The following is a 25,123-nucleotide window of genomic DNA, read 5'->3' on the forward strand; positions in this document are numbered from 1 at the left end:
TTGAATCAAGAAAAAAAAAAAATCTGTCAGCCTACATGTTATTTACCAATGCAACACTTATTTAAAGATACAAGGGGAAAGCACACAGTAAACCAAGGGTGTGTTAAGAAGCCTAGGCAAGCATTCAACATAAATCAAATCAACATGTAAATTTGTGTTTGATTGGGAAACCTGCATTGGCCATGTAAGACCCCAGCAGGGAGTAGAGAGCAGCTATGATAAATGAGTTTACATGCTTCTAAATTCCAATTAAAAATCTTCAAACACAAATGTGCCACTGGGATTGAAGCTGATTCATGTGATTGTCTTGTGAATGCTGGGACATGCATTTTTTTGCAAATGCAGACCCACTGGACGTAAAAACTTGATATGTGATATGCAACAATAAAGTGATTTTACTTAATCATTCTTTTAAATTACTGATGATTTTTTTTCTTTTTTTTTTGTGTGTGGAGCAACCTTATAACTTCCAAAAATAAACCTCCTAACTGGATAGTGAGTGGGTTTTTGGGAAAGGAAAAAATGGCAAAGACAACAGGTGCTCTGTCTGGTGCAAATCTGGAATTGCTCTGGAAGAGGTATGCCAGCTTAAATACAGTTAAACATGAGATCCATAACTGATATATATATATATATTGCTTTTGCCTTGTTCTAAACAAGAAAATATTTTTCTCTCTCAGTTAAAATTTCTTATTACATCAAAACAATAAACTACCTTTAGAACAGGTATTATATAGATGACATACCAAAGGAAGTTATAACTTTGCTGATATTTAAAAATCGGGGCTAATCTTAAAGTAACTTTGTATTTAAAATAAAACTAAAAAGGGACTACATTTCTGAACAAAATAGGATCACCACAAGAATCAGGAAGAAATGTTTTCCCTTCTGACAAGCATTTTCCAGCTGTCTGGTTTTTTTTGAGGGGCAGTTTTAATTTTCTTCCAAACATCAGTCATGGGGCGATGCTGGAAGCCGGATATTCTGGTGTCAGAGACCACACAGGCATCTTTGATTGTCCAGTCCAGTCCTCTGCTATCACGTGGCAGTTGGAAAACTCTCGCGTTTCATCCTAAAAAAATTTAATTCCACTATTTGCCTTGGTTTGACTTTCTGAAAGGATTTTCCAGAAAAAATCATGAAAGAAAAGTCCACTAAGGATTACTAGCTCCAAAATGAACTCTGCCCCCAGAGGGCCCTTCCTCACAGACCGCTGGAAACTGAGAGATCACACCAGCAAAAGAGACGCCCCGCACCTCTCTGTTTTCCAGTGGCTGCAGCGCCTTCTCGTTTTTGTCAGAAAGAGACTCCTGGGCTGCACACACCTTTGGTGTGCCTCGGACGGGAGATTTTATATTCTTCATCTGACCACAATTCTACTTCTGGTGTAAGTTGTCTGATTTTCTCTCATACTCTTGGGGTTTTCTAGTTGGGTTTTTTTTTGTTTGGTTGGTTTGGTTTTTTATTTTTTGATTTTGAGGGAGGGTGTTTGGTTTTGGGTGTTTTTTGGGTTTTTTGTGGTTTGTTTTTTTTTTTCAGGAATACATTTTAGTTGCAACAGCAGGGCTTGGTCTTCCATACCTTTCCCTCAGTGAAGCAGTAAGATGTCTGGCACCACAATGTCCTCAATTAATTAGGTTATCATCGTCCATACAGCTTGGAGATATTATTTCAGCGATCAAATGGAGGTATTATATCTTTGCAAAATAAAATCGGTACACAAATCCTGAGTATAGCTGTAATGTGTAATCTGGCAGAAAGTAGTAGAACAAGGTAGGCAATGTTCATTAATATATGACAGCACACATCAGGCACTCTGACTACCCGAGCTGGGAATACAGTTGGACAAGCTGCTACATTCAAAACAGGGGTATATTTTATTTACTTATTTGGACGTTGTGGGTTTCAATTATTTATTTATTATTATTTGTTTTGGCTGAGTTTCTTTCAGCTCTAGATTTCGGATATCAACTACAAAATGACACCTTCCCAGAGTGACGAAAACATCAACGAATATTGAAATATACTGGGTTTTTCTCTAAGGTAATGTTTCTCTTTCCAGATAAACTGACTACATAATGCTTTTTAAAACCTTCACAGCATCCTCCTAATTGGCCTCTGACGCTTGAGAAAAAGATGATGTTCAGGACAGCAACTGTGCCTTTCTCAAGATGAGTTCTGAAAACAAATCATTTATCGTAGAGGTCTTCAGAACAGCTGACCTAATAATGCTGATACCACTGTACATAATCTAAGAGAAGATATCTGAAAAACTGAATCATGTTGCTACTTAATTGTTCACTGCTGCTTTGTGATATTAATGGAGATATTGTGCTCGATCAGTTAGAGACTAGGTTTGCCACAATGCTTTCGAAGTAATTACAAAAACAATCATCAACTCATATTTGCTAATGTTGTGTATCATCCTTTCTTGTATAAAAACACTACACTTATGGTCAAACAACATTAAAGGCAAACACCACTGAATTTATGGTCTTTTAGCAGCCTAAATCTCTGCTGATCTACATGTGTGTGGCAGCGTGTGACAGCAAGAGAATGAAGGGCAGAGGGACCAATTTAGTCTCGCTCATGCCAGGCACTTATGATTAAGTCAGAAGTGAGGTCACTCTCCACAGGTGCTGTCAGTAGGGTAGTGGACCACACTCCCATTGAACTCAAATTAGAAGCAGCCTTTTAAGGTGACCCATTGGCTACTGGGGCAGCGCAAGGGGAATAACTACACACTTTAGCCAAATACCTGAGCTTAGGGAGGGCACAGGGGATGCTCAGGAGGTTTTGTTCCCTCCTCCGCAGCAATCACAGCCTTCTACCAGGGGAAAATGCAATGAGGACAAAGGAGTGGAGACAGAAAAGGCACCTCAAACGTGTAGGGAGCTGACTGTGGCATCTACTGGTTCAAGGGGAGAACCTGCGCTTTCCCTTTTGGAGGTCACAGCAGTCAGATCTGGGACATACTTGCTGACGAGAGGGGCATCAGCCCTCCAAAAGCCCTCGATACAGAAACACAAGATACTGTACCTACTGATGAATTTATATGATGCGTTACCTCATACCATTTGGTCTATAAGGCACATATTTTTGACTGTAAGTCTTCTAAAAATAAAGCCGCACTGTGTTATAAGACCTGATTTTTGTCTGTATGAGACACTACAAAGAGAATTCTTTGACATTACTGTCAAAACAATAAACAAATCACAGTTCAGGGGGATATACTCATTCAGATCAATGATAAATATATAACATGCTATGTCCTCTCTTGGATGTTATGTGTTTACAAAGGCGTTAGTGATTTTTTTATTACACCAGACTTGTTTGATTGCCACATTTTGCTTCAAAGATGATCAAAGATTACTTCCAGCTAATAGGCAAACACGACAGACATTAATAACGAACGTTAAAGCCCAGTGTTTAGAACTGTGACAATGGGCGGGGGGTAGCAACACATTGCATTCTTGAGTATTCTTTTCTTTTAACTTTTGAACAGTCAACAAAAGAAGTGATTGGCAACAAATATTAAATCAAGTAGGAACAAAGAAGGCCCTTGAAACCATAATGAATATGCAGCTCTTTCTGAGGGAAGAGACTGCTGAAAGCAATAAGATTTCATGAAATAAGAGCTATGGCTTAAGCTGTAATGAAACAATAAATACATTCTTCACGAATATGAAAAGACGTTTCCAATTTTTCATTGTCAGATGTTGGCTCCTACATTACTGTAATCTGCCAACCTGCACTATGGGGTTTAAACAAAATAGAAGAGATAAGACTGCAGATTTTTTTAATATAACAATATGTGAAAAAATAACCATCATTTTTTATCTTACCTCTTTGAGCACGTGACAGATAAAACATGTTTCAGAAGTGAGTAACCAAAATCTTACACCAGGGTGTATTGTATGTCTGATACTACTTAACCTACTAGGATGGCAAGCTGCTTGCTTATTTGCATCTTGTTCTGGGACCATTTCCATAGGACGCTGAAATGCACATGACATTATCTGATTACAAATAAGCCAACATTCAGCCACTAGAAAGCTAAACTGCACAGAGGCTTTGCACCTTTTAATGGGAAATTTTCTACCTTCTCAGATGGCTGAATCTACAGGGGACTATGGTTGCGAACTAACTTACACAGAAGCAACCCTATGGATGTAGGTGGATTATTATAATTATTTTTATTTTGTGGAACATAAAAGATTACATTTATATGTGTATGAAGATGAATATTGTATCTGGAACATTACATAGACTTTCTACTTTTTCACTCCTTAGTCCCTGACTTCACTCCATCACTCTGTGCTCTCTCCTCCATTCTTTCCCTCCTGTTTTTCTTATCTTCCGTTTAACTGCTTTTCTCACTTCTCTGTTTGTTTGGGGTTTGGTTGGTTGGTTGGTTGGGTTTTTTTCTTCTCTCTGGCTCTTCCTTCTTTCCTCTTTCTAAATTCCCTATTCCATTTTATTATTTACCTTCTCTCTCAGCCAATTTATTCTTCCTCCAACCTTACTTCTCCGAATCATCCTTTATCTGGTGCCTGTTTTACTCCCCACTCCCGCCCCACACAGACGCTTATTGTCACTCTAGTCTTTAATCTGCCCTTCACTTCCCATCTGTTCATTATTTCCAGGTTGTCCATCTCCTCCCATTACAGACAGACCATGTTTCTTCTTGCTGCCCACATAAGAAACAAGGAGTCTTTCAGCTGGCCTGCTTTTCTTCATTCCACTGTGTCTTTCTCACACCACATCCCACTTCATAGTGAATGTTAATAACAACTTTAAAATATTTTTACCAAAAATAATAATAAAAAAAAATACAGTCCTGGATCTGTGAAAAAGAAGACGCCAGGGCTGCTTAGCTTTTGTGTGAGGTGCCAAAGCTATAGTCTTGCTTTTGTTGACTCTATTTCCTCTTGCTGCTGTTCCTGACAGTCCAAGGATCTTAGATATTTCAACAGTCTTTATGCTCTATCTTTTAAACACACACACTCATAGGAGCTATCAAGAACAGAGGAAGCGATAAATACAGTCTGAAGAAGAGAACCTATTGGACTGGCTAAGTAACTGAGAAATGCTTTGTGTAAAAGAAAAGGAGCACAGAGGTAATATTTTATGAAGCTTTTTTATTTTAGAGGAGGTTTGGGGTTTTAGATCCTGCTAGGCAATTTCAACATTTGTGGAGTCTCCAGTATGTTTTGGGATCACTTCCTGGAGCATGACTGAATAGAAATGACTCTTAGTCATAACAAAATTTTCTATCTAAGCAAGATTATGTCACAAATGACCAGAAGAAACATCTCTTCCATTTTGGTGGTTTCTTTGCCTCTGGAAGGAAATTACGGGATAAGAATTCAAGATGACAGATCCAGGCACATTTGGAAGTCCCAAACTGTTTAACAAATCACTGAAGCAATTTGAAACAGTAACCATTTAAATAATTTTAAATCAGTAATTTTAAATCAAATTTGGAAAAGGAAGTTTCCTGGTTTTCTGCTGTTCAGGGAGCAAGAGGCAGAGCACAGCTACCAAAAGTTTTTCTGTGGAAGCTGAGTTAGATGCTGTCCTTGCAGTTGATATATGTGGGCTTAGTCACCAAGAGCAAAGCAGATTTTCTTGTAAGGGTAGATTAGGATATTGTTTCTTACAGTACCATACTGTAGATTTCTAGTTTACATTTTGAAGATTTCCTTGACTAGAACGTTTTGGTTTACAAAGAAAGCACAAAATACATGGAAGCTGGTGTGCAGCGTTCGTGAAAAGAATATGTCTGGCTCTTTGCTAACAGATAGTTTCTTAAAGATCTACTATCCAAACAGACTAAAGTGCATGAAGCTTAGAATCATAAAATAGAATCATAGAGTGGGTTGGGTTGGAAGAGACCTCAAAGATCATCTAGTTCTAACCCCCCTGCCATGGGCAGGGACACCCTCCACTAGACCAGGTTGCCCAAAGCCCCATCCAACCTGGCCTTGAACACTTCCAGGGAGGGGGCATCCACAACCTCTCTGGGCAACCTGTTCCAGTACCTCACCACTCTAAGGGTAAAGAATTTCTTTCTAATATCTAATCTAAATCGACCCTCCTTCAGCTTAAACCCATTACCCCTTGTCCTGTCACTACACTCCCTGATAAACAGTCCCTCCCCAGCTTTCCTGTAGGCCCCTTCAGGTACTGGAAGGCTGCTATAAGGTCTCCCCAGAGACTTCTCTTCTCCAGGCTGAACAATCCCAACTCTCTCAGCCTGTCCTCATGGGAGAGGTGCTCCAGCCCTCTGATCAGCTTCATGGCCCTCCTCTGGACTCTCTCCAACAGCTCCATGTCTCTCCTGTACTGGGGCCCCCAGAGCTGGACGCAGTACTCCAGGTGGGGTCTCACAAGAGCAGAGTAAAGGGGCAGGATCACCTCCCTCGACCTGCTGGCCACACCTCTTTTGATGCAGCCCAGGACACAGTTGGCTTTCTGGGCTGCAAGCACAAACTGCTGGCTCATGTTGAGCTTCTCATCAATCAATACCCCCAAGTCCTTTTCCTCAGCGCTGCTCTCAATCCATTCTCCACCCAGCCTGTAGTTGTGCTTGGGATTGCGCCAACCCACGTGCAGGACCTTGCACTTGGCCTTGTTGAACTTCATGCGGTTCGCACGGGCCCACCTCTCCAGCCTGTCGAGGTCCCTCTGGATGGCATCCCTTCCCTCCAGTGTGTCGACCACACCACACAGATTGGTGTCGTCAATGAACTTCCTAAGGGTGCACTCGATCCCAAAGTCCATGTCGCTGACCAAGATGTTAAACAGTGGTGGTCCCAGTACCGACCCCTGAGGAACGCCACTCATCACTGTTCTCCACTTGGACACTGAGCTGTTGACCACAACTCTTTGAGTGCGACCATCCAGCCAATTCCTTATCCACCAAGTGGTCCATCCATCGAATCTATGTCTCTCCAATTTAGAGACAAGGATGTCGTGCGGGACAGTGTCAAATGCCTTGCACAAATCCAGGTAGATGACGTCAGTTGCTCTTCCCTTGTCCACCATTGGGCTGTAACCCCATCATAGAAGGCCACCAAATTTGTCAGGCATGATTTTCCCTTAGTGAAGCCGTGTTGGCTGCCACCAATCACCTCCTTATTTTCCATGTGCCTTAGCATAGTTTCCAGGAGGATCTGCTCCATGACCTTGCCAGGCACAGAGGTGAGACTGACCAGCCTGTAGTTCCCTGGGTCTTCCTTTTTTCCCTTTTTAAAAATGGGGCTTATGTTTCCCCTCTTCCAGTCAGCAGGAACTTCGCCGGACTGCCAGGACTTCTCAAATATGATGGAGAGTGGCCTGGCCACTTCATCCGCCAGTTCCCTCAGGACCCGTGGATGCATCTCATCAGGTCCCATGGACTTGTGCACCTTCAGGTTCCTTAGATATTCTTGAACCTGATCTTCTCCTACAGTGGGCGGTTCTGCATTCTCCCAGTCCCTGCCTTTGCCTTCTGTGACCTGGGCAGTGCGGCTCAAGCATTTGCCAGTGAAGACTGAGGCAAAGAAGTCATTCAGTACCTCAGCCTGCTCCATATCCTGGGTCACCAGCTCACCCGTTTCATTCCGGAGGGGACCCACATTTTCCCTCGTCCTCCTTTGCTCACTAACATACGTATAGAAGCTTTTCTTGTTGTCCTTGACGTCCCTGGCCAGACTAATTTCTATCAGGGCTTTGGCTTTCCTAACCTGCTCCCTGGCTGCTCGGACAGTTTCTCTGTATTCCTCCCAGGCTACCTGCCCTTGCTTCCACCCTCTGTAGGCTTTCTTTTTTTGTTTGACTTTGCCCAGGAGCTCCTTGTTCATCCATGGGGGCCTCTTGGTGGTTTTGCCTGACTTCCTCTTTGTTGGGATGCATCACTCCTGAGCTTGGAGGAGGTGACCCTTGAATATTAGCCAGCTGTCTTGGGCCCCTCTTCCTTCCAGGGCTTTGTCCCATGGTATTCTACCAAGCAGATCCCTGAAGAGGCCAAAGTCTGCTCTCCTGAAGTCCAGCATAGTGAGCTTGCTGCACGCCCTCCTCGCTGCCCTGAGGATCCTGAATTCCACCATTTTGTGGTCATTGCAGCCAAGGCTGCCCTTGAGCTTCACATCCTCTACCAGGTGCTCCTTGTCGGTGAGCTTCTTGATAACTGGTTTGACCCCCAAATTCATGGTTCAGTTTTCATCTTCACTGAAGATGAAGATGATGCTACACTGTTATAGCAGATGTTAGGTTCTTTATGTTTTTTGTGGTATTTACTTGCAACCTATAGATATAGTCACTTGGAGATCTACAACTGTACAGCCACAGAACAATATGAAGGGAAAGGTATTAGTTTAAAAAAAAAATACTTCGCTATTCTTTTAACATGGAAGACTTTCATTTCTTTTCATGTGAGTTCTTTCATTTCTGATAAGACAAAAATCAAACTTTATTTTTAATAACCTTTCCCTTTTTCTACCAGAAGAACGTAGAATTTTATTCCATAACTTTTAAATGAGAAGTATTTTGTTAGTATTTTAACTTTTTTTAAAAATTTTTGTCCTTTCTCACTCTGACAAAAATTGATCTTTAAGAAAAGTAAAATTTATGGTCAACAGTGAACTTTTTTTTGGTTTGTTTTCAGCAGACTTTACTTTAGAAGTGATCAGGTAAGTTGCTGAGTTCACATCTGCATGATATTTTATACTTGGTAATTGCTTCCAAAAGTGTTTGTTAAAAGATTGATCCTTATGATACATGTTGACAGATATTGAGCTGAAGAATTTGCTCTCTGAAGTGTGTAGGTTTGCAGTGTGCAGGAAGTATCAGGCAGTGATGCAGGTAATTATCACCTGATGTGACAACATGATGGTACCGTAAGCCATAATGCCTAAACTTTAGTTGGATGTACATGGGCCTGGAGATCCTGTGACAAAAATGAAATTAACTCCTGTCACTACAGTAAGGAACTAGCAGGGAGATATTAAAAACCCCATAAATATTAGAAGTGCCTGAAAGCTAATGAACCAGTTTCCTTTAGCTGAAATGACAGAGTGTCTGCCAAGAAATCCAAGGACCCAGTCTATGTTTCTCTCTCTAAAGCAATTAGTCAATCAGTACTTCACAGATCTGTGAAACAATCTGTCCTATTTCATACGTCTGTGCAAGAATTACTTTAAAGTGATAAGGTTACTGCAGTGAAGCCTGGCAAAGACTTTTACAATAGGGTTGTACGCTGTTATAGTCACCAGCAGCATGTTAAGAAATGTCAACTGTAATTAAACCCAATCATTTTCAAATATATGCCGTGCTTTGGAAATGGCGAGGAATGATTTTTACAGTAAGAATTTTCAGCCTTTTGAGGATAGACTTTTTTAAGATTTTTTTTTTCTTTTTGTGGGAGGAGGATTTTTTTCTTTTTCTTTTGGCAACACCATTTTGGAAGATGTTTATTCATTAAGGCAATTGTATCAAAAATCACAGAACTGCAGGTTCCTTCCCTAAACTTGCCACAGTCCTTACTGAGCTTGCATTTAAGGATTGCCCCTGCATGTAATTCTGAGTACATGGCATGGAATCTATTTTAAATATTTGTGAAACTCTTTGGCAAAAGATCTATTTACTGAAAACTGACATTTCACAGTACTGAATTGAAATTGTGTTCAGCTTTTGGCAAGTAGTTTTGGAAAAATCAAAAATACAAGTTTGTAAATGGTAAAAGACTTGCTTCTAAAATAAAGCATTTAAATGTTGCAGACTAATTTCACATAAGGATACAGTTTCCATTTGCAAAGATAAGAGGACGACAATGGCTCCTCTATACCCAGTTCATTTAACTCTCTGTGTACTGCACTGATGTAGTAATTTAAATGTGATCCTCCTTGATCCCAGGCAAGCATTTTAGCAATAGAGGTGTAAGGTGCTCCAGGACAAAAGTGACTCACTGTGTGAGGTTTATAACTGGAGCAGTGTCTGGGACTTGGATTTTTCATTCACTGGAGAGGACTCTTGGGCCACTCTGATGCCTAATAAGTATTTGGTTGATCATTAAAAAATGTAAGAGATAATTGAAAACATTGCCTCCAGTCATCTTCATAATCCCATATCCTCATCCGGTATACTGATCTGCAGATAGTAGACCTGTAAGTATTTTTTCATAATGTGATCAAAGGACATTTTGAGAGACTGAGAGGTATGGTGATGGCAAAGATTTGTTATTGTGCGCAAGACATGTATGTAGCTATGTATGTGCCAGAGCGGCTCTGTCCGGCCTCGCTTATGTCTCTGAAGAGCTTAACGTAGTGCCGAGTGCTGCCTTGGCACAATTTTCCAGCTGAGAATAGGCATTGTAGTTATGCTGGTGCTTTGGACAATGGGGCAGAAAAACAAAAAGTGAAGATCTTTGTACTAGTTTGCTGACATACTTTCTCAGTTAAAAACCTATTGTTTTTCAAAGTCACGTTAAGACTGAATATGATGTTGAAGGCTGAATCCCACTCCCGTTGGAGTCAATGGCCAAACATTCATTCACTTGGTTAGGGCCAGTATGTTGCTGTAATGAAATGACAGCTGTCCCCCGCACACAAGTAGCTTTTAAATGTGATAAAGCACGTACCTTACCTTCTAGTAAAACAGTTTGGAAACTGTGTTGTTGGTTAATGAGAGTTTTCTGTTGAGGAAATTCCTCTCAGCTCCAACATATTTTCTCTTTAGACAATATTTGGCTTTACTGTAAAATTCTTACAGTCATCTCAAATAAAAAAATAACTCAGGACTACCCTTTTAGAAAAGTGCACTAAGGACATAAAGACAACAGGAGAATACATTAATGCCATTTAAGTGAAATAAAATAAAATTTCTTGAATGCCTTCATGCCTGAATTGGCTACTTAGAAAGTAAAGTGTTTCACATTATATATAAAATGTTGAAGAAAAGAATGAAGAAAATATTATAACAAATTTTATTCCTTTTTGTTCACTTAATGCACATCAAACTTAATTCTGTGTTGTTATTATAAAGTGACATTAACAAACCAGAAATTTTAAAAGAACCAAAGTGCAAGCTTCACACCACCTCAGTACCTATTGCTGTTTTAATTGATAGACATTTTAATTTTTCCTTATTGATATTTGTATAAAAAGAGTGAAGAACACTTTTAAAGTCTTCACTGCTTTTATATACAAAAGGATGATATAATTATGCACTTACTCCTATGATGTTCATTATCATGCAACTGTTTCTGGTATGAATGAATATCTTGAGAGGGATAACATCTTGGTCCTCTCAGGATGAAGAGACATATTTCCTGCCTGAAAATAGCATCCTCACAACCAGCAACACTGAGTTTCATAAACTTTGAACTGTACTATGAGAACCTTTCAGGATGATTATCCTCCCAGCAAAAAAAGTTAAGAGTAAATTCATTATTGTCCTTAGCTCAATACAAACCTGTAAAAGAAGTCTGCATTTTTTAATGCCAACACACGAATTTGAATCAAGACAGTTTTCAACGTGCAGCTACTACGATTTTTTTTCTCTTTTACTGGTTCTAGTAGACAGTCAATGAAATATTTACCTGACTAGTGTGGCTCTCCCTATGTCTTTGAATCGATGAACCTGCCGTAGTGCTGGCCGACAGACTTGAATATTCATTTTCCTCTGGTAAACCTAAAGCAGAACAAAACTAATTTATATTCTGACATTTATGCATTGGCTGATTTCAGCATGAGATTCAAAAGACCTTGACATATTTTACTAAAAAAGAGTGAAAAAAATCACACATTTGCCTGGATATTTACTATTTCCATGCTTATTGAAACTGGAACAATTATTGTTTACCTAGACTGAATAGCATCATAGGTACACATGCTGGTTTACAGAAGGAGCAATTGTACTGAAAGAGCCTACAAATAACACATTACCTGTACACCGGCCAGGGATTCCTCCTGCAATGCGGAAATCCCTGGCTCCTCTTCCCCTGGCTCCTTTTCATTGCAGAAGCAATGCAAAGGGAATGGAAAACAGGGCTGCGGTCTGCTCTCAAATAATGTCTCTAGGTCTCACGGGAAGTCAATAGTAGGTCCAGGAATTACAACTTCATCTCCTCAGTACAGAGTGTTTTTTGTGATTCCTGGACTTATTGTGCACTCTCCATGTGGGAATTAGCTGCTCAAAATTTAGCTGTGTAAAACCCCAGTCATCCAGAGTAAAAGAGCCAGGTAGTCTCCCTCTGTAGTCAGGAGAAACAAGCGCCTCTGCCCAGTGACCCTAGCGTAAGGGTCACTGCCGGCGCTTCCCCATCGCTTCTGCCGGAGTGGGAAGAGCATTCACATAGCACTACAGAGGATCTGAAAGGCGGGATGAGGGGGAGCAAAGGCAGAAGCAGAAACACAGTGAGTCCACAACAAGCATTACTAAGCCCCTCGCAAACTAGGATCACAGACGCCACGGTAGGCTTCGTATAGCATATATTCCAAATTTTCATGCTACTGTGGCACCCATAAACACATATCACTACTCCTTCTTTGGAGGAAGTCACCACGAGAAGAGGATTCACCCTGCTAAGAGATATGCAAGTTGAATTGTTCTCAGTAGATCACCTGAGATTTACTAACTAGAAATGGATAACATCTAACCTGAAGTATTTGATTAGAGTAGGCATCTACCTTTTGTCTGGCTAAAACTAGGTAAGGTGATTCTGGGCCTAGATAGGTAACTCTTAGATAAGAAAAAATCAGGTGAGCCCCACTCTTTGCATATTGTACACAACATACACAGAACCATAATGGAAACAATTCCAAGTTCAAATGCAATGAATCATAAACTACTTATGGGATTATGTACTGCACGTGACATAGTTCTGTTTCATGTTCATGTTTGGTTTGTTCAATCATGAAACTGGCATAGAAACACACTGTGAAACATGCTGGTGTTCCAACCTGCTATTTTCAGTGTTAATTTATTTTATTTTTTTTTATTTTGATAAATGAGCATTAACTCTTACATGGTTACTGATATATGATTTAATTAATGAAAATATAAATTGCATGAATAATCCCATAAAATAATCTGACTTTGTGAGAGAAATAGAACAAGAAATTTAAAGAGAAGGAATGATCCTTATTCCTTTTCGGCCTCTCTACCCTGCTTTTAGTTTCCGCCTTACAATGGTGCATCTCCACAGCTTTGTAACTAGGAACAGCTGGGTTTTTTCTTTGTTTGTTTGGTGGTTGGGGTTTTTTTTTTTTGTTTTGTTCTTCTGAATAAAGCCTGTGTAAAGTATTCATAAATATGGATCTCTTTCTATAGCTTCAAATCATCTGTGGACACACACAGGCAGTGAAGAAGGTGGAAGCCCTGCTTGCCACTCAGGAGCCAGGACAAATCTTGTGAGAATCCAGCATTTCAGTCCTTTTCTGCCTGGTACAGAGAGGGACTCTGACCCTGTTCTCTCAGTGATTTGAACTATGTGTTGTTCTGAGGCGGAGTTACCACTTTTTGAAGCTGGTCTGTGATATATTAGGTATGTCCTGGGGCAAGGTCTGATGCTCAAGGTCTCCAGTATACTAGGCTTGTAAAATATATGTACGTTGCCACTATTCCTTTCTTACCTATATGAAGTCCTCTGTCCTCCAACTTAAAATTCTCCCTCAGAAAAATCACATATTTTTGGTCAAATTAAATGCTTGAAGTAAATTTCCCTCCAGAAATCCAGCTTTTGTCAACACAAAACAAATCCCTTTTTTTCAAATAATTTCCTGAAGTAATAATTTATTCACATGGATTCAATTTGGATACTTCTCAAACAAAGTAATAAAAATTGTCCACATTTTAATGCAAAATGGTTTTTAAAAGCAGGTGTTATTTAATTTAAATAAAAGATATAATGTGAAATATTTGCATGACTCTAGACCACCACAGATGAATGAAAAAGCTTTCCTAGACCAGCAGCATGTTTTGAAAAAGATATTGCTTTTGAACTATATTTACACACTTTAGGATCTACCGTCCATGACAGCCTTGAGCTAAGAATAAGGTTATCAATGATTTTCTGTTTATTTCTATGGAAAGCACTTCGATAAGAGGTCTTATCAAATAAGTAAAGTTTCCATGTACAGCACCAGCACATCGTCACAGACATGGCAAGCAGAGGCTTGGTAGAGTTTGGAAAGATAAATGGAGCAGCTGATTACATTTTGAGAGTTTTCCTTTACGTACATGTAAGCAAATATTAGGATACCACAGCTGTGCTCTGAATAAGACCTTGCTTGATTCGGCACGAGGTTGGAAGCATCAACTTAGCAGGGGCAGGGGTAGAGCTACAAGAACGTAAGTGAATCAGGGGTTCAGGCTGGAGCCCAAATTATACCATCTAGACTGGGCTTTCTTGCAACCACTCTCAAGTTACCATAAGTAAGTCTAATTTGGCAATTTTTTGGCAAAACTATGCTTGCTAACACTATTGCTGTAATTATATGTGGTGGTGAAAATGATAGCAAGAAATATGATTCAGTCAATAATCTCTAACTGGAGAAGTTAAATGAAAGAAATGCATTCCATTTTTTCACGGAATCAAGAATATGGCCTTGTCCCGAGCAGTATGTTTGTTCAAACTAGAAACCCAATCCTTTATCCACTTACTCCCTGTAATGCCTTTTCTGTATTGCTCCAAAGGAAGATCCCGCAGTCAGTGCCTGATCTTTTTCCTATAGTTCCTATTTCCCATTTCTGCCCTGTTCTCAGATACTCCTTTTAGGATGCTTCAGTAAAGAGCTTGCATTTCAAATATTGAGATCTGGACATCTAGAAGTGGTTCTGTGGTTCCAGAGATCTTCCAGTCTCACAGGCTTTGCTACGCCTGAACCAGAGACCCTGCACCTCCTGGCCTCCAACATCCATCTTTGCAAAACAACAGCAACACCACAGAGTCTCTGGGTCTTTGCAGCTGTGGCCACACATCATTCCCCAAACCTTCTACCACTCTCCGTGATTCTGCATTCACATACAGGCTGGATCTACTGACCAGCTCCACTTGATACATTAGCTGTCATAGTGTGAAAGAGGCATCACCAGGTAAGGTCCCGTGCTCAACAGCATGTAGCCCGTGTCATGGTGACATGACCCTTTTCTGTCAGGTTATCTGCTGTGACACCTCTCCTATTCTGCAACTTGTTGCCTGATGTGCTTAGATCTGGTGGTAAGTTTCAAGAGACTTTATAGCGGACTGTAGCCCACAGGTGACCTGCTTAGACAGAACGGCTACCTTCTCAACAGCTAAAGTTAGACAAGACTAATCCCCTCACCTGAGTAATGCTTTTGCTGAAACAGGCAGGTTCTTGACAGTTATTCTTATGCTGATCTGCATAAAAACTATATATAAACTCTACAGTGAGTCCATTTGCATGGATCTCCATACACAAGGAATGGACCTCAGTTATAACTGAAGAGAAGAGGAATAACCAGAGAGGCTTCCTTCGAGGGACAGCAGCACGCCAGCGGAGCTGGATGAACGGCACAGTGCAAAGCGTGTGCCTGTATGACCTCTAGGCACAACGCAGCACAAGGCTCCTTCGGTCCAACAGGGCTGTCTCATCTGTACAACATCTACTCTAATCTTCACTTGGGTTACATAGAGTAAGTACTTCTACAACACACTCCACTGGGGGTGAAGAACTGTCAGATATCTGGGGAATTTCTCCCTTTCACTAACCAAAGGTTAGGTCACCTCAGTCACTTATTATAGCTGTCGTACTTAAACATTTCAATTAATGATTAAACACTCCTCTGTATACTATTAGGTACTAGTTGGAAATGACAACAAATTTCAGTAAACTTCTACCTGCGATGTTTGAGTCTCCCACCAGAGGATCTGCTGGTTTGGGTGATTTAGGATCACAACTTTCAGCATTGTAATGTAAAAGGTTATTACAGGCTTTCTGATTACTCTTTGTGTTTGGACAAGAAATAGCAAAAAAACACTTTCTTTCAAACTAAAAACTCTGGTAGGTGTAGAGAACTTGTGGCAGAAAAGTGACAGTTTGATAGCACAGAACTGTAGAAAGGTGTTACTCCTAATATTAAGATAAACTAAAGAAGAAGAGGATTACATTATCTAAAATGAAAAAAGCAACTTCTATTAAAATTCTGAACTAACAGCAGTGCCAGAAATTTAACTCAGCTTCTGAGAGCAACACAGCATTAATCTGTTTGGAAGCTGAGCCAGCCAGCTTTTTAGCTGCTTAGTAATGGTTTTCTAAAGAATTCATCGGGTTATAAGTAAGATCAACATCTTCATCAAAATGATTATTCTTATGACTATAGTGACTTTAAGTTTCGTGATGCTTCAGAGGAGTGGTGCTGACACTTCATTCACGACAGCAAAGGACAGTCTTATTTAAGAAATTGCTTCCGTATTAACTCATATGAGTAATGCATGAATCTAGACTTTAGTTCTATCAGTGGAAAGTAGATTATATAGTTGCACTGTGTAACAGTGGGAAGCAGATTACTCTATATTCAAGAGTTTTGTAATCTCAGTATCAGCTATTTAATAATGCATTTCAGCTTTCATTTTCCTCAAAGCTAGAGGAGATTGATATACAGTAACAAAGAAAGGAAAAAAGTATTTTACATGGAAACATCTCATGGCACATTCTCAAATCTTGCCTAGATATATCCAACAAGACACAGATTTCAAAATCATGAAGATGTTAGGGTTGAATCCTGGAAGGATTTTTTTCCTAAGCAAACTGGAAAACTGGTTTTGAATTACTGTAATCAAAGTACACCAAAGTTTTCCATATTGTCAAATCTTTCAATTATTATTAAGGGTGACTGGAAAACTAGCATTCTGTATCACAACATTTATAATCTGATTTCGTTCTGCATCAGGGTAAAATCAAAGGTTGCATCATTTTTACAACAGTCTGATAGGCAAAACATAGATTTGAACCTCAAAATGCCACAGATAATGCTAATTCCTTAGCCAGTGGGATACTGCCAGACCTAAAAGGAATTTTCTTCTAGTCATAGTATACAGTGAATATCAAAACCGTTCCCTACCAAGCTGCATCAAAATCGGGAACCTTCCATGAAAAGTTTCAGTGTTTATTAATGGAAAATATATCTTATTGGAAAATTCCATTGTATGACTTTACACCTTTATGATTAAACTTTCCTTTTACAAAGAGTTTGAAAAGAATTAGTTTATGCATAGTAGATACTGTATATTATCAATACGAACAGCCCTGGCTACTAGTGGTTGTAAATACACTGATAAAAACTTCACAGAAATAATTACAAGCACCCATCTCACTATTGGTTTGCCTTTTCTTCAAGCAATATCTATTTATTTCAGTAACTGAGATAATTTACTAACTTTACTATAATCATCACAAATTATAAACTTAAAGCATCATTTAATTTCTAAGCTGAAAGCAACAGAGTTCTTGTGATTAAACTCCCAGTTAAGGGGTCTGGGGATAAATTGGTTGCTTTTATAAAAAGCAGATCTCCCACAGCTCCCATTAGGACATCAGAATATATGGTTAAAATCTTACATAGAAAGGAATCAAAAACTTGGTGTACCTACAGTTTTTGTGTTAATTTAACAGTCTGACTGTTATACATACTGAAAATATGCTCCCCTCCTCCCCAAATTAGTATATTGATATAAATGGGGGCACAGTTGTAATGGACAAAGATGCCTTTTTCTTCTGTCACAGTGTGTTCTTGGTCTCACGCAGGAATGAATGCACCTTTACACTCGTAAAACTTCTCAGACTGGATGAGTTTTCTGCTTTGACTATCAGAGAGGGCAGGAAGAATTATTTTGGCCAAGCACTGCAGAATTTGGAGAATAGATTTTCTTGAAAAGAAAGGAATTATCTTGATTTTTCATTTAAAAACATTACATATTAAGCAGCTCTAGCTTTTTTTTTTTAAAAAAAAAATCACATTTGGAAAACAAAATGCAATATTTCATTTGACCTAATATTTTTTTTCTCTTTGATTTTCCCACTATAACTCTAAAACTACCAACTGCATTATGTGTAGTTCTACACTTACAGTAAAGGCTATACATCTGCTCTGCTCACACAAACCATATTTAGACCTAAGTTTTCAGCATGAAGACAATTGAACCCAGTGCCATGCAAGTATTTAGACATCTGCTTCTCCACATTCCATTGAAATTAATATTTTCTATTTGTCTTGTGTCTATTCATACTTATGTATTTGTATTGTGTGATTTTATGTAATACAGGTGTTACATCCTTAGGATTTGTGCTTTTAGGACCTTGAAAGATTTCATTCTTACTGTCATTGCTCTTGCTTTTGATCATCTTGTTGCGATGATAAACAATTTGTCATTCACTAGTAAGGCACCTGTAGCAAAGTGAGATCCTGATTTTCCATTTTCTGTCCCATTTGTATTGATTATAGGATCAGAAATCTCAAATCTCAGTCCTCCATGCCTCAGGCTGCTTATAGACTTGGAGCCAAGCTAATTACAAATTCCTCAACAGAGGCTGTTTTATTTTCTTCACATTCAGCTTTTATTGGAGAGGGGCTTATCAGTTCACACATACAAAGTTAAGTCAGTCCCAGAAACACAGATATTTCACAACTCGGAAGGTTCCAGCTTGACTACATCTTAAAAAGCTCATTCAAGGAAACACTTCAGCAATTTTATGTTAGAAGAGCTTTGGGATTAAAAACTGCTTACCATTTGATACTGAATTTCCATTTTCGGCAGTCACAGAACTGGACAGTGGATTAGATGACTGAGTTCCATGGTTATTTGCATTTTTATCCTGGGTTTCTGATCCAATATCTGATGTATTTGGATCTTCCCTGCTCCTCAAGTTCAGATTAGTTTCAGCACCTGACACAAACAGAGAAAAAGCTTGTCAGCTTCCTATTAACTAATGGCTTTCACATAGAAGTAAAAAAACTAACACAGAGAAACAAAATTACTTTAATTAATCATTAAATTAATAAATCCAGTGATAACGATGGAAGGTTGAAGTCAGTGATTTTTTTTTGCTAGTGTTCCGCTTGTAGCCATTTAAAGTTTATGGTACTGAAAGGCATTAACAACATTGCATTTGTAGTATTTCTTTTCACACAAATATACGCTGATAAAACTCAACCAATATTCTGTCATCACTGCAATGCCTTTCAGCATTGCATTAGGTGATACTAGGAACAGCTATAACACGGGTTTATTTTTTTTCTCTTATCTCCTCCCACAATAAATGAAATGGCTTTTGATATGAAACCGTATGTAGCAAGGTTCCTCCCAGCAGAGCCTCCCCGTGGGCACTATTTACCCTGCCTCAGGGCTCCCCAGCCATCAATTGTCATTTTCTACACAGTCCCAGGTTTTCACATCATAGCCTTTTAGTTAAACTTCTTTCACATATCAAGAGGAGGTCTGGTCCTGTAGCAGTTCCCAAGCTATGTACAACACACAGGCTTTTCTTCAAAGAGAAGGACAAAAACCCTTCTCTTCTTCCCCCTCTGACTGACGGCACATCCATGCAAAGCCGAGCAGCTCACAGCGAAGTGCCTGGAGCCGGCTCTGAGCTTGCCTGGCTTTGTCAGCCCAGCATGCCACAAGGGACAGGGCTCAGCCATCAGCTGTGCCCGCGTGGTGCTCCCCCCTGGGGTTCAGGTGGAGAACCCGGAGGCAGGTTCGGAGCTGGGAGACAAGACCGTGAATGGACGGGGATGGTAGGAGGGACCTCCACTGCAATTCTGGTATCCCTGGCTATCCCCACTCCACCTGTGTGGCAGGGCTGATGAGGCTGCACGAAATGCTACGCTGGCAAGGCTATGCAGTTTTTGATGGATTTCTCTCTCTTTTCTGTGTTTCTTTTTATTTTGTGGTGAACATACGCACACAATCTTTCCTTGCCATATTCAGGTTTCTTTCACAGAAGACAAAGTTGAATTCAGCTCTCTCTCTGTTTAGCTCCATTTCAGCTTTCCTAACTCTTCCCACTCCCTCTGAGAGCTGGCCTTAGTGGCGACGCTGACATATTACGACTGACCTGGGTGCAGAGGCCCTCAATTAGCACTCTAAAATGGAAATTTTTCTTCTATGCCAGCTCTCAGAGAGCTACTCCTTGATTTCGGTTGTGTCTGTTTAAGCTTTGTCATAATAGCAACAACCAACGGCCATCAAAAGGCTAGCTATTAAACCCACCATTACAGCATTCAGCCATACTTCCAATGACATTCTTAGCTCTCCCAAACATACAATATACCCTTACAAGTCTTGAGTGCGTGAGCATTTTTCAAGGGGACAGGAAAAACATTTTTTTCACCAGGTAACAGATACTTTGCCTGTAGATTTTCAAACTTAATGTTGACTGCACGGTTGATTTTTCATTTTTATGCTTGAACTGAAAAAAAAAAAAAAGCCACCCGCTTTACAAAGTACCGACATTTTAAAAATGAGTTAATGAAATGAAAACTATATACCCATTCTGGTTAACTTGAAACGTCTCTCTTCATTGAAAAGGGCTTTCTTAGTTTTGTTTAGCTTTCAGTTATCTAACTCTGAATCTTTCCCAACGTTTCCTCTTCTAACAAAAAAGCTGCCTTGAAAAGTCAAAAAGTTCATTTCCGAGCTGTCAGAATAAAACATTTCAATGTTGTTTTTTTCCACTCCCTCCCTTGCCCTCATTCCCTGATCATTATTTTTTGCCAGATCTGATTGGAGTGTTTCAGTGGTGCTGCTTCATAAACTGCATATTTAGGCAAATGTGCTATGCACTGAAAAAATTAGGCCAGCTCTACCCACAGTAACTGACTTGGGAGAGGCGGTAGAACCAGCGTCTGAGCTGGAAAATGCATACAGTACAATTATAAGAGCATGCCTGATTTAGCTTTTGTACAGGCAAGTTGACTGCAAAATGCATCTTTGCAGCTCATATTAAATTTGTCTGAAAAGGAAATGTCACTTTTAGATGTTAATAGTCGGTGCACTTGCCTATAGATCATAATCCACCTACATAATTATTGTGCCACCTTTTACATAAAGAGTCTCGGGGGAAGTGGCTGGGATCCTTATTTTTCTTGATATCCGAAAGATTTATTGATTTGCCTGACATCTGCAATTCATTTGAGAATGTGTAAGTAGAAAGGCTTTTTCCTGCATTGCTATTTGCAGAAGCCTTTTGTTTCATAGGTACATTGATATCTTTTCATGGCATTCATGAAGGGCTCTTGGAAAAAAAAGGTTATATTTTCTCCTTTGCATCTGTAAGATGAAATACTACAAAGAATTGTGCATAGCTACTATTGAGCTAAAATATCATCCTAAATTGGCAGAAACAAGTAGTGGGCAGATATGCAGCATATCTTTTGGGACAGCTATCTAGATAGAGATCTGTTATCCCATTTGCTCTATTCAGTCATTGTAAGAAATGCACACCTTTAGTTTCCAAATAGAAGACTACATAGAGAAAATATTCTTCACAATGTCTTATTCAATTAATCTTGGTGGTGGGAAAGAAGCCTGTATTTTGTTTCAAAATAATCTGGATTATATAAAGGTACTTGTACTAATTTTCTATATATAGGCATCTTCAGCTCCTCTTTGGAGTGGAGTCACGTGAGTCTGCAGAAAACATGTAACCGCATGTGTTGGCTAACTTCTAAAAGACTCCTGGAGAAACCAGAGTGTATCCCTAGCAAACAAGTACTGTTTATTTATTTTGGACTTTGTGTAAAATGGGTGAGTTTCTGAAGAAATCTTTTCTATAAATAGGATAACAAGAGGGATGCTTTAGCCAGGTGTAACCAGTGTACTGTTCCAGTGTTGCAAAACTTACCTGAGATCACTGGGTAGTTCAGGCTGGAAGGGACCTCAGGAGGTCCCTCGTGCAGCCCTGCTCCAAGCAGGGCCAGCTGTGGGATCAGAGCAGGTTGCTCAGGGCTTTCCCCAGCCGGGTCTTGAAACCCCCCAAGGATGGAGCCTGCCCGACCTCCCTGGGCAGCCCGTCCCTCTGCCTGCCCCCGGCCTGCCTGTCCTCACGGGGAGAGGTTCCAGCGCCCAGCCTGAACCCCTCTCGTTTCAGTTCATGCCTTCCGTGCTCCGTTGCCCTGCCACGCACGGCTGTGACGGGCCCGGCTGTTCCCTCTCCCTGCCCTCCCCGTAGGCTCTGGGGGGCTGTGAGGTGCCCCCGAAGCCGTCTCTGCCCCGGGCTGGAGCCCCCCCTCTGCTCACAGGGACACCCTCCAGCCCTGAGCGTCACGGGGGTGAACTCGCTCCGGGTTGTCCGTGTCTTTCTGCGCTGGGGGGCACCAAACCGGCCACGGTATCCAGATGTGGTCTAACAGCGAGTGCTGGGCAGAGGGGACAACCCCTGCCCCGAGCTCCTGGCTCTGCTCCTGCTGATGCAGCCCTGGGTGCTGCTGCCCGTCTCTGCTGCCAGGGATCGCTGCCGGCTCCTGCCCAGCTCGCTGCTCCAGAGCCCCTTCCCCAGAGCTGCTCCTTGGACAGCCTGCCCCCAGCCTGTATCAGTGCAACAGGTAATTCCTTCCCAAGTGCAGCACTTGGCATTTGTTCTTTCAATAAGCCTTAACATGCCAAAAGGCCCTGTGCTGGTGTATCCCTCTCTGTCCTGCCTCCCCACTACCCAAAATATCCCTGAGCGTAACAAAGGTGTCTCCTGACTTTTTATCATAATGTTTCTATTCCATATAATGTATCATTGCACAGTGGTATCTTAGACAGGAATACTGTGGACAATTATAAAAGATATAGGGAAGCTCTCTGTTAACACTAAAAACTTAGAAAATTCCTACCGACTCCAATTTTTCCCATCAAATATTGGTCTGAAATTCACTTTACCCTCATCTTTTCCCAGTCACATGATATAGATAGACATTTGGACTTTTCTTCATATTAATGTCCGCTTCCCCCTGCTGCCGTGAATCCCTGCAGATACAAGTATGGACTGCTATCTCATCCCTTATCAACCTTCTGAAACTATTGGAAATACTTTAGGAGAGAGGAAAAGAAAAATCTATGGTTCCTACAGTTCATCAACATTTTTGTTCAGACTTGCGCTCTGCTGTCCTCACCAGATGGATGGATGATTTACCAGGTTTCAACTGTTGGGGTTTTTTTAAGTAACAGCATCTTACCAGTTTCTAGCTAGTAATAAATGTTATTTGAAGAGTCATTCATGCCTACCTGTGAGAGGCTAGCTACAGAGAGGTACCAGCTGTAAGAGTATGGTAGGATTTCATGGTAATAAAAGGAATACAAGCTTTAAGTGAAAACCTACAGACTCTTTGCAACAGCGAGCAGCATTTGGATTATTATTTCGGTAAACTGACTTTGCCAAAAAGATATCACTGATTCGGTCAAATGCTGCTCTGATTAATCTTGCAGTTAATGAGCATGTATGGGCTACAAAGATGTACGGATCTTTGGATTGGGGCATAATTTGCCCCTCAACTGCAGCATAGTTAATAGCTGGAAACAATCACATGTACAGTGCTTTTAATCAGAGTATGACAAATCAAAGTGTAACAATTATTTCCTTACAAGCAAGCTCTGTATTCCAATAAACCTATAATTAATTACATCAACATTACGTGAAAAGTGTAAGAGGAAAGGTATGCGAAAGAGGTAGCTCATGAAATCCACATTTGCTTGTTATTCTCAGTGTTCCTGGAAGAGATTGAGTTTAGAACTCATGACAAAGTCATAAGGCACAGGATGGACTGAAATTTCAATTATTTTGGAAAGAAAAGTCAGAGTATGGCAATCACAGAAATGATTTAATATATTTGCTTTTTATTTTCCTTTTGGAGTCATTATCTCACTCTTAAATTTAATGCACTGAAAGTCTACATGATATAACTTTTTTGTCAAAAGAATAACTTAAACCCTTTTAATTGAGCTATGACTTCCACATATCCTATTATAAAGCTCTTTTTTCTCAAACGTAAAATATAGGATCCCAAACATCATAGTTATTTCATAAGGAGTATTGTGTTGGGTTTGCGTGGCAAGGTTTTGGTAGCGGGGGGGCTACAGGGCTGGCTTCTGTGAGAAGCTGCTAGAAGCTTCCCCTGTGTCTGATAGAGCCAATGCCAGCCGGCTCTAAGACGGGCCCGCCACTGGCCAAGGCCAAGCCAATCAGCGCCTCTGTGATAACATATTTAAGAAGAAGAAAAACACTTAGAGGGAGAGCTTTTGCAGCCTGAGAGAGGAGTGAGAAGATGTAAGAAACTCTGCAGACACCAAGGTCAGTGCAGATGGAGGGGGAGGAGGAGCTCCAGGCGCCGGAGCAGAGATCCCCCTGCAGCCCCTGGTGAAGACCATGGTGAGGCAGGCTGTCCCCCTGCAGCCCATGGAGGAAGGATGAGGGGATGTAGCGATTCCACCTGCAGCCCGTGGAGGACCCCACGCTGGAGCAGGTGGAGGCACCTGAAGGAGGCTGTGGCCTGTGGGAAGCCCACGCTGGAGCAAGTTCTTGGCCGGACCGGTGGACCCGTGAAGAGGGGAGCCCACGCCAGGGCAGGTTTGCCGGCAGGACTTGTGACCCCGTGGGGGACCCCACGCTGGAGCAGTTTGCTCCTGAAGGTCTGCACCCCGTGAGAGGGACTCCATGCTGGAGCAGGGGAACGATGAGAGGAGTCCTCCCCCTGAGGATGAAGAAGCGGCAGAAACATCGTGAGATGAACTGACCGCAACCCCCATTCCCCGTCCCCCTGTGCCGCTGAGGGGGGGAAGGTTGAAGCCGGGGGTGAAGTTGAGCCTGGGAAGATGGGAGGGGTGGGGGGAAGTGTTTTAAGAGTTGATTTTATTTTCTCATTCCTCTACTCTGTTTTGCCTAGTAATAAATTAGATGAATTCCCTCTCTAAGTTTGGTCTGTTTTGCTCGTGACGATAATTAGTGAGTGATCTCTCCCTGTCCTTATCTCGACCCACAAGCATTTCGTTATACCTTTTCTCCCGTCTGGTGAATGAGGGGAGTGAGAGAGCGGCCCTGGTGGGCACCTGGCCCCCAGCCAGGCTCAACCCACCACAAGTATTTAGGCTGAATTAATGCTGTTATGACCAAATTAGAAAATGGGCTAGTATAGGCTC

The 25,123-nt window shown here is 40.9% G+C and overlaps 1 protein-coding gene across 3 annotated transcripts in view; it reads right to left on the reverse strand.

Annotated features, from left to right (window-relative positions):
• MYO16 (myosin XVI) overlaps nucleotides 1–25,123 on the reverse strand; it is a 405,915-nt gene that overhangs the window by 11,224 nt on the left and 369,568 nt on the right. For all 3 annotated transcript variants that reach the window (XM_054807394.1, XM_054807387.1, XM_054807380.1), the window contains 2 exons: nucleotides 18,731–18,889; nucleotides 11,582–11,673 (listed from right to left, as the gene is read on the reverse strand). In XM_054807394.1, coding sequence (XP_054663369.1) covers nucleotides 11,582–11,673; nucleotides 18,731–18,889 — 251 coding nt within the window. The remainder of the gene's footprint in view (nucleotides 1–11,581; nucleotides 11,674–18,730; nucleotides 18,890–25,123) is intronic.

The sequence above is a fragment of the Grus americana genome, chromosome 1, assembly GCF_028858705.1.
Source record: "Grus americana isolate bGruAme1 chromosome 1, bGruAme1.mat, whole genome shotgun sequence".
NCBI lineage: Eukaryota > Metazoa > Chordata > Aves > Gruiformes > Gruidae > Grus > Grus americana.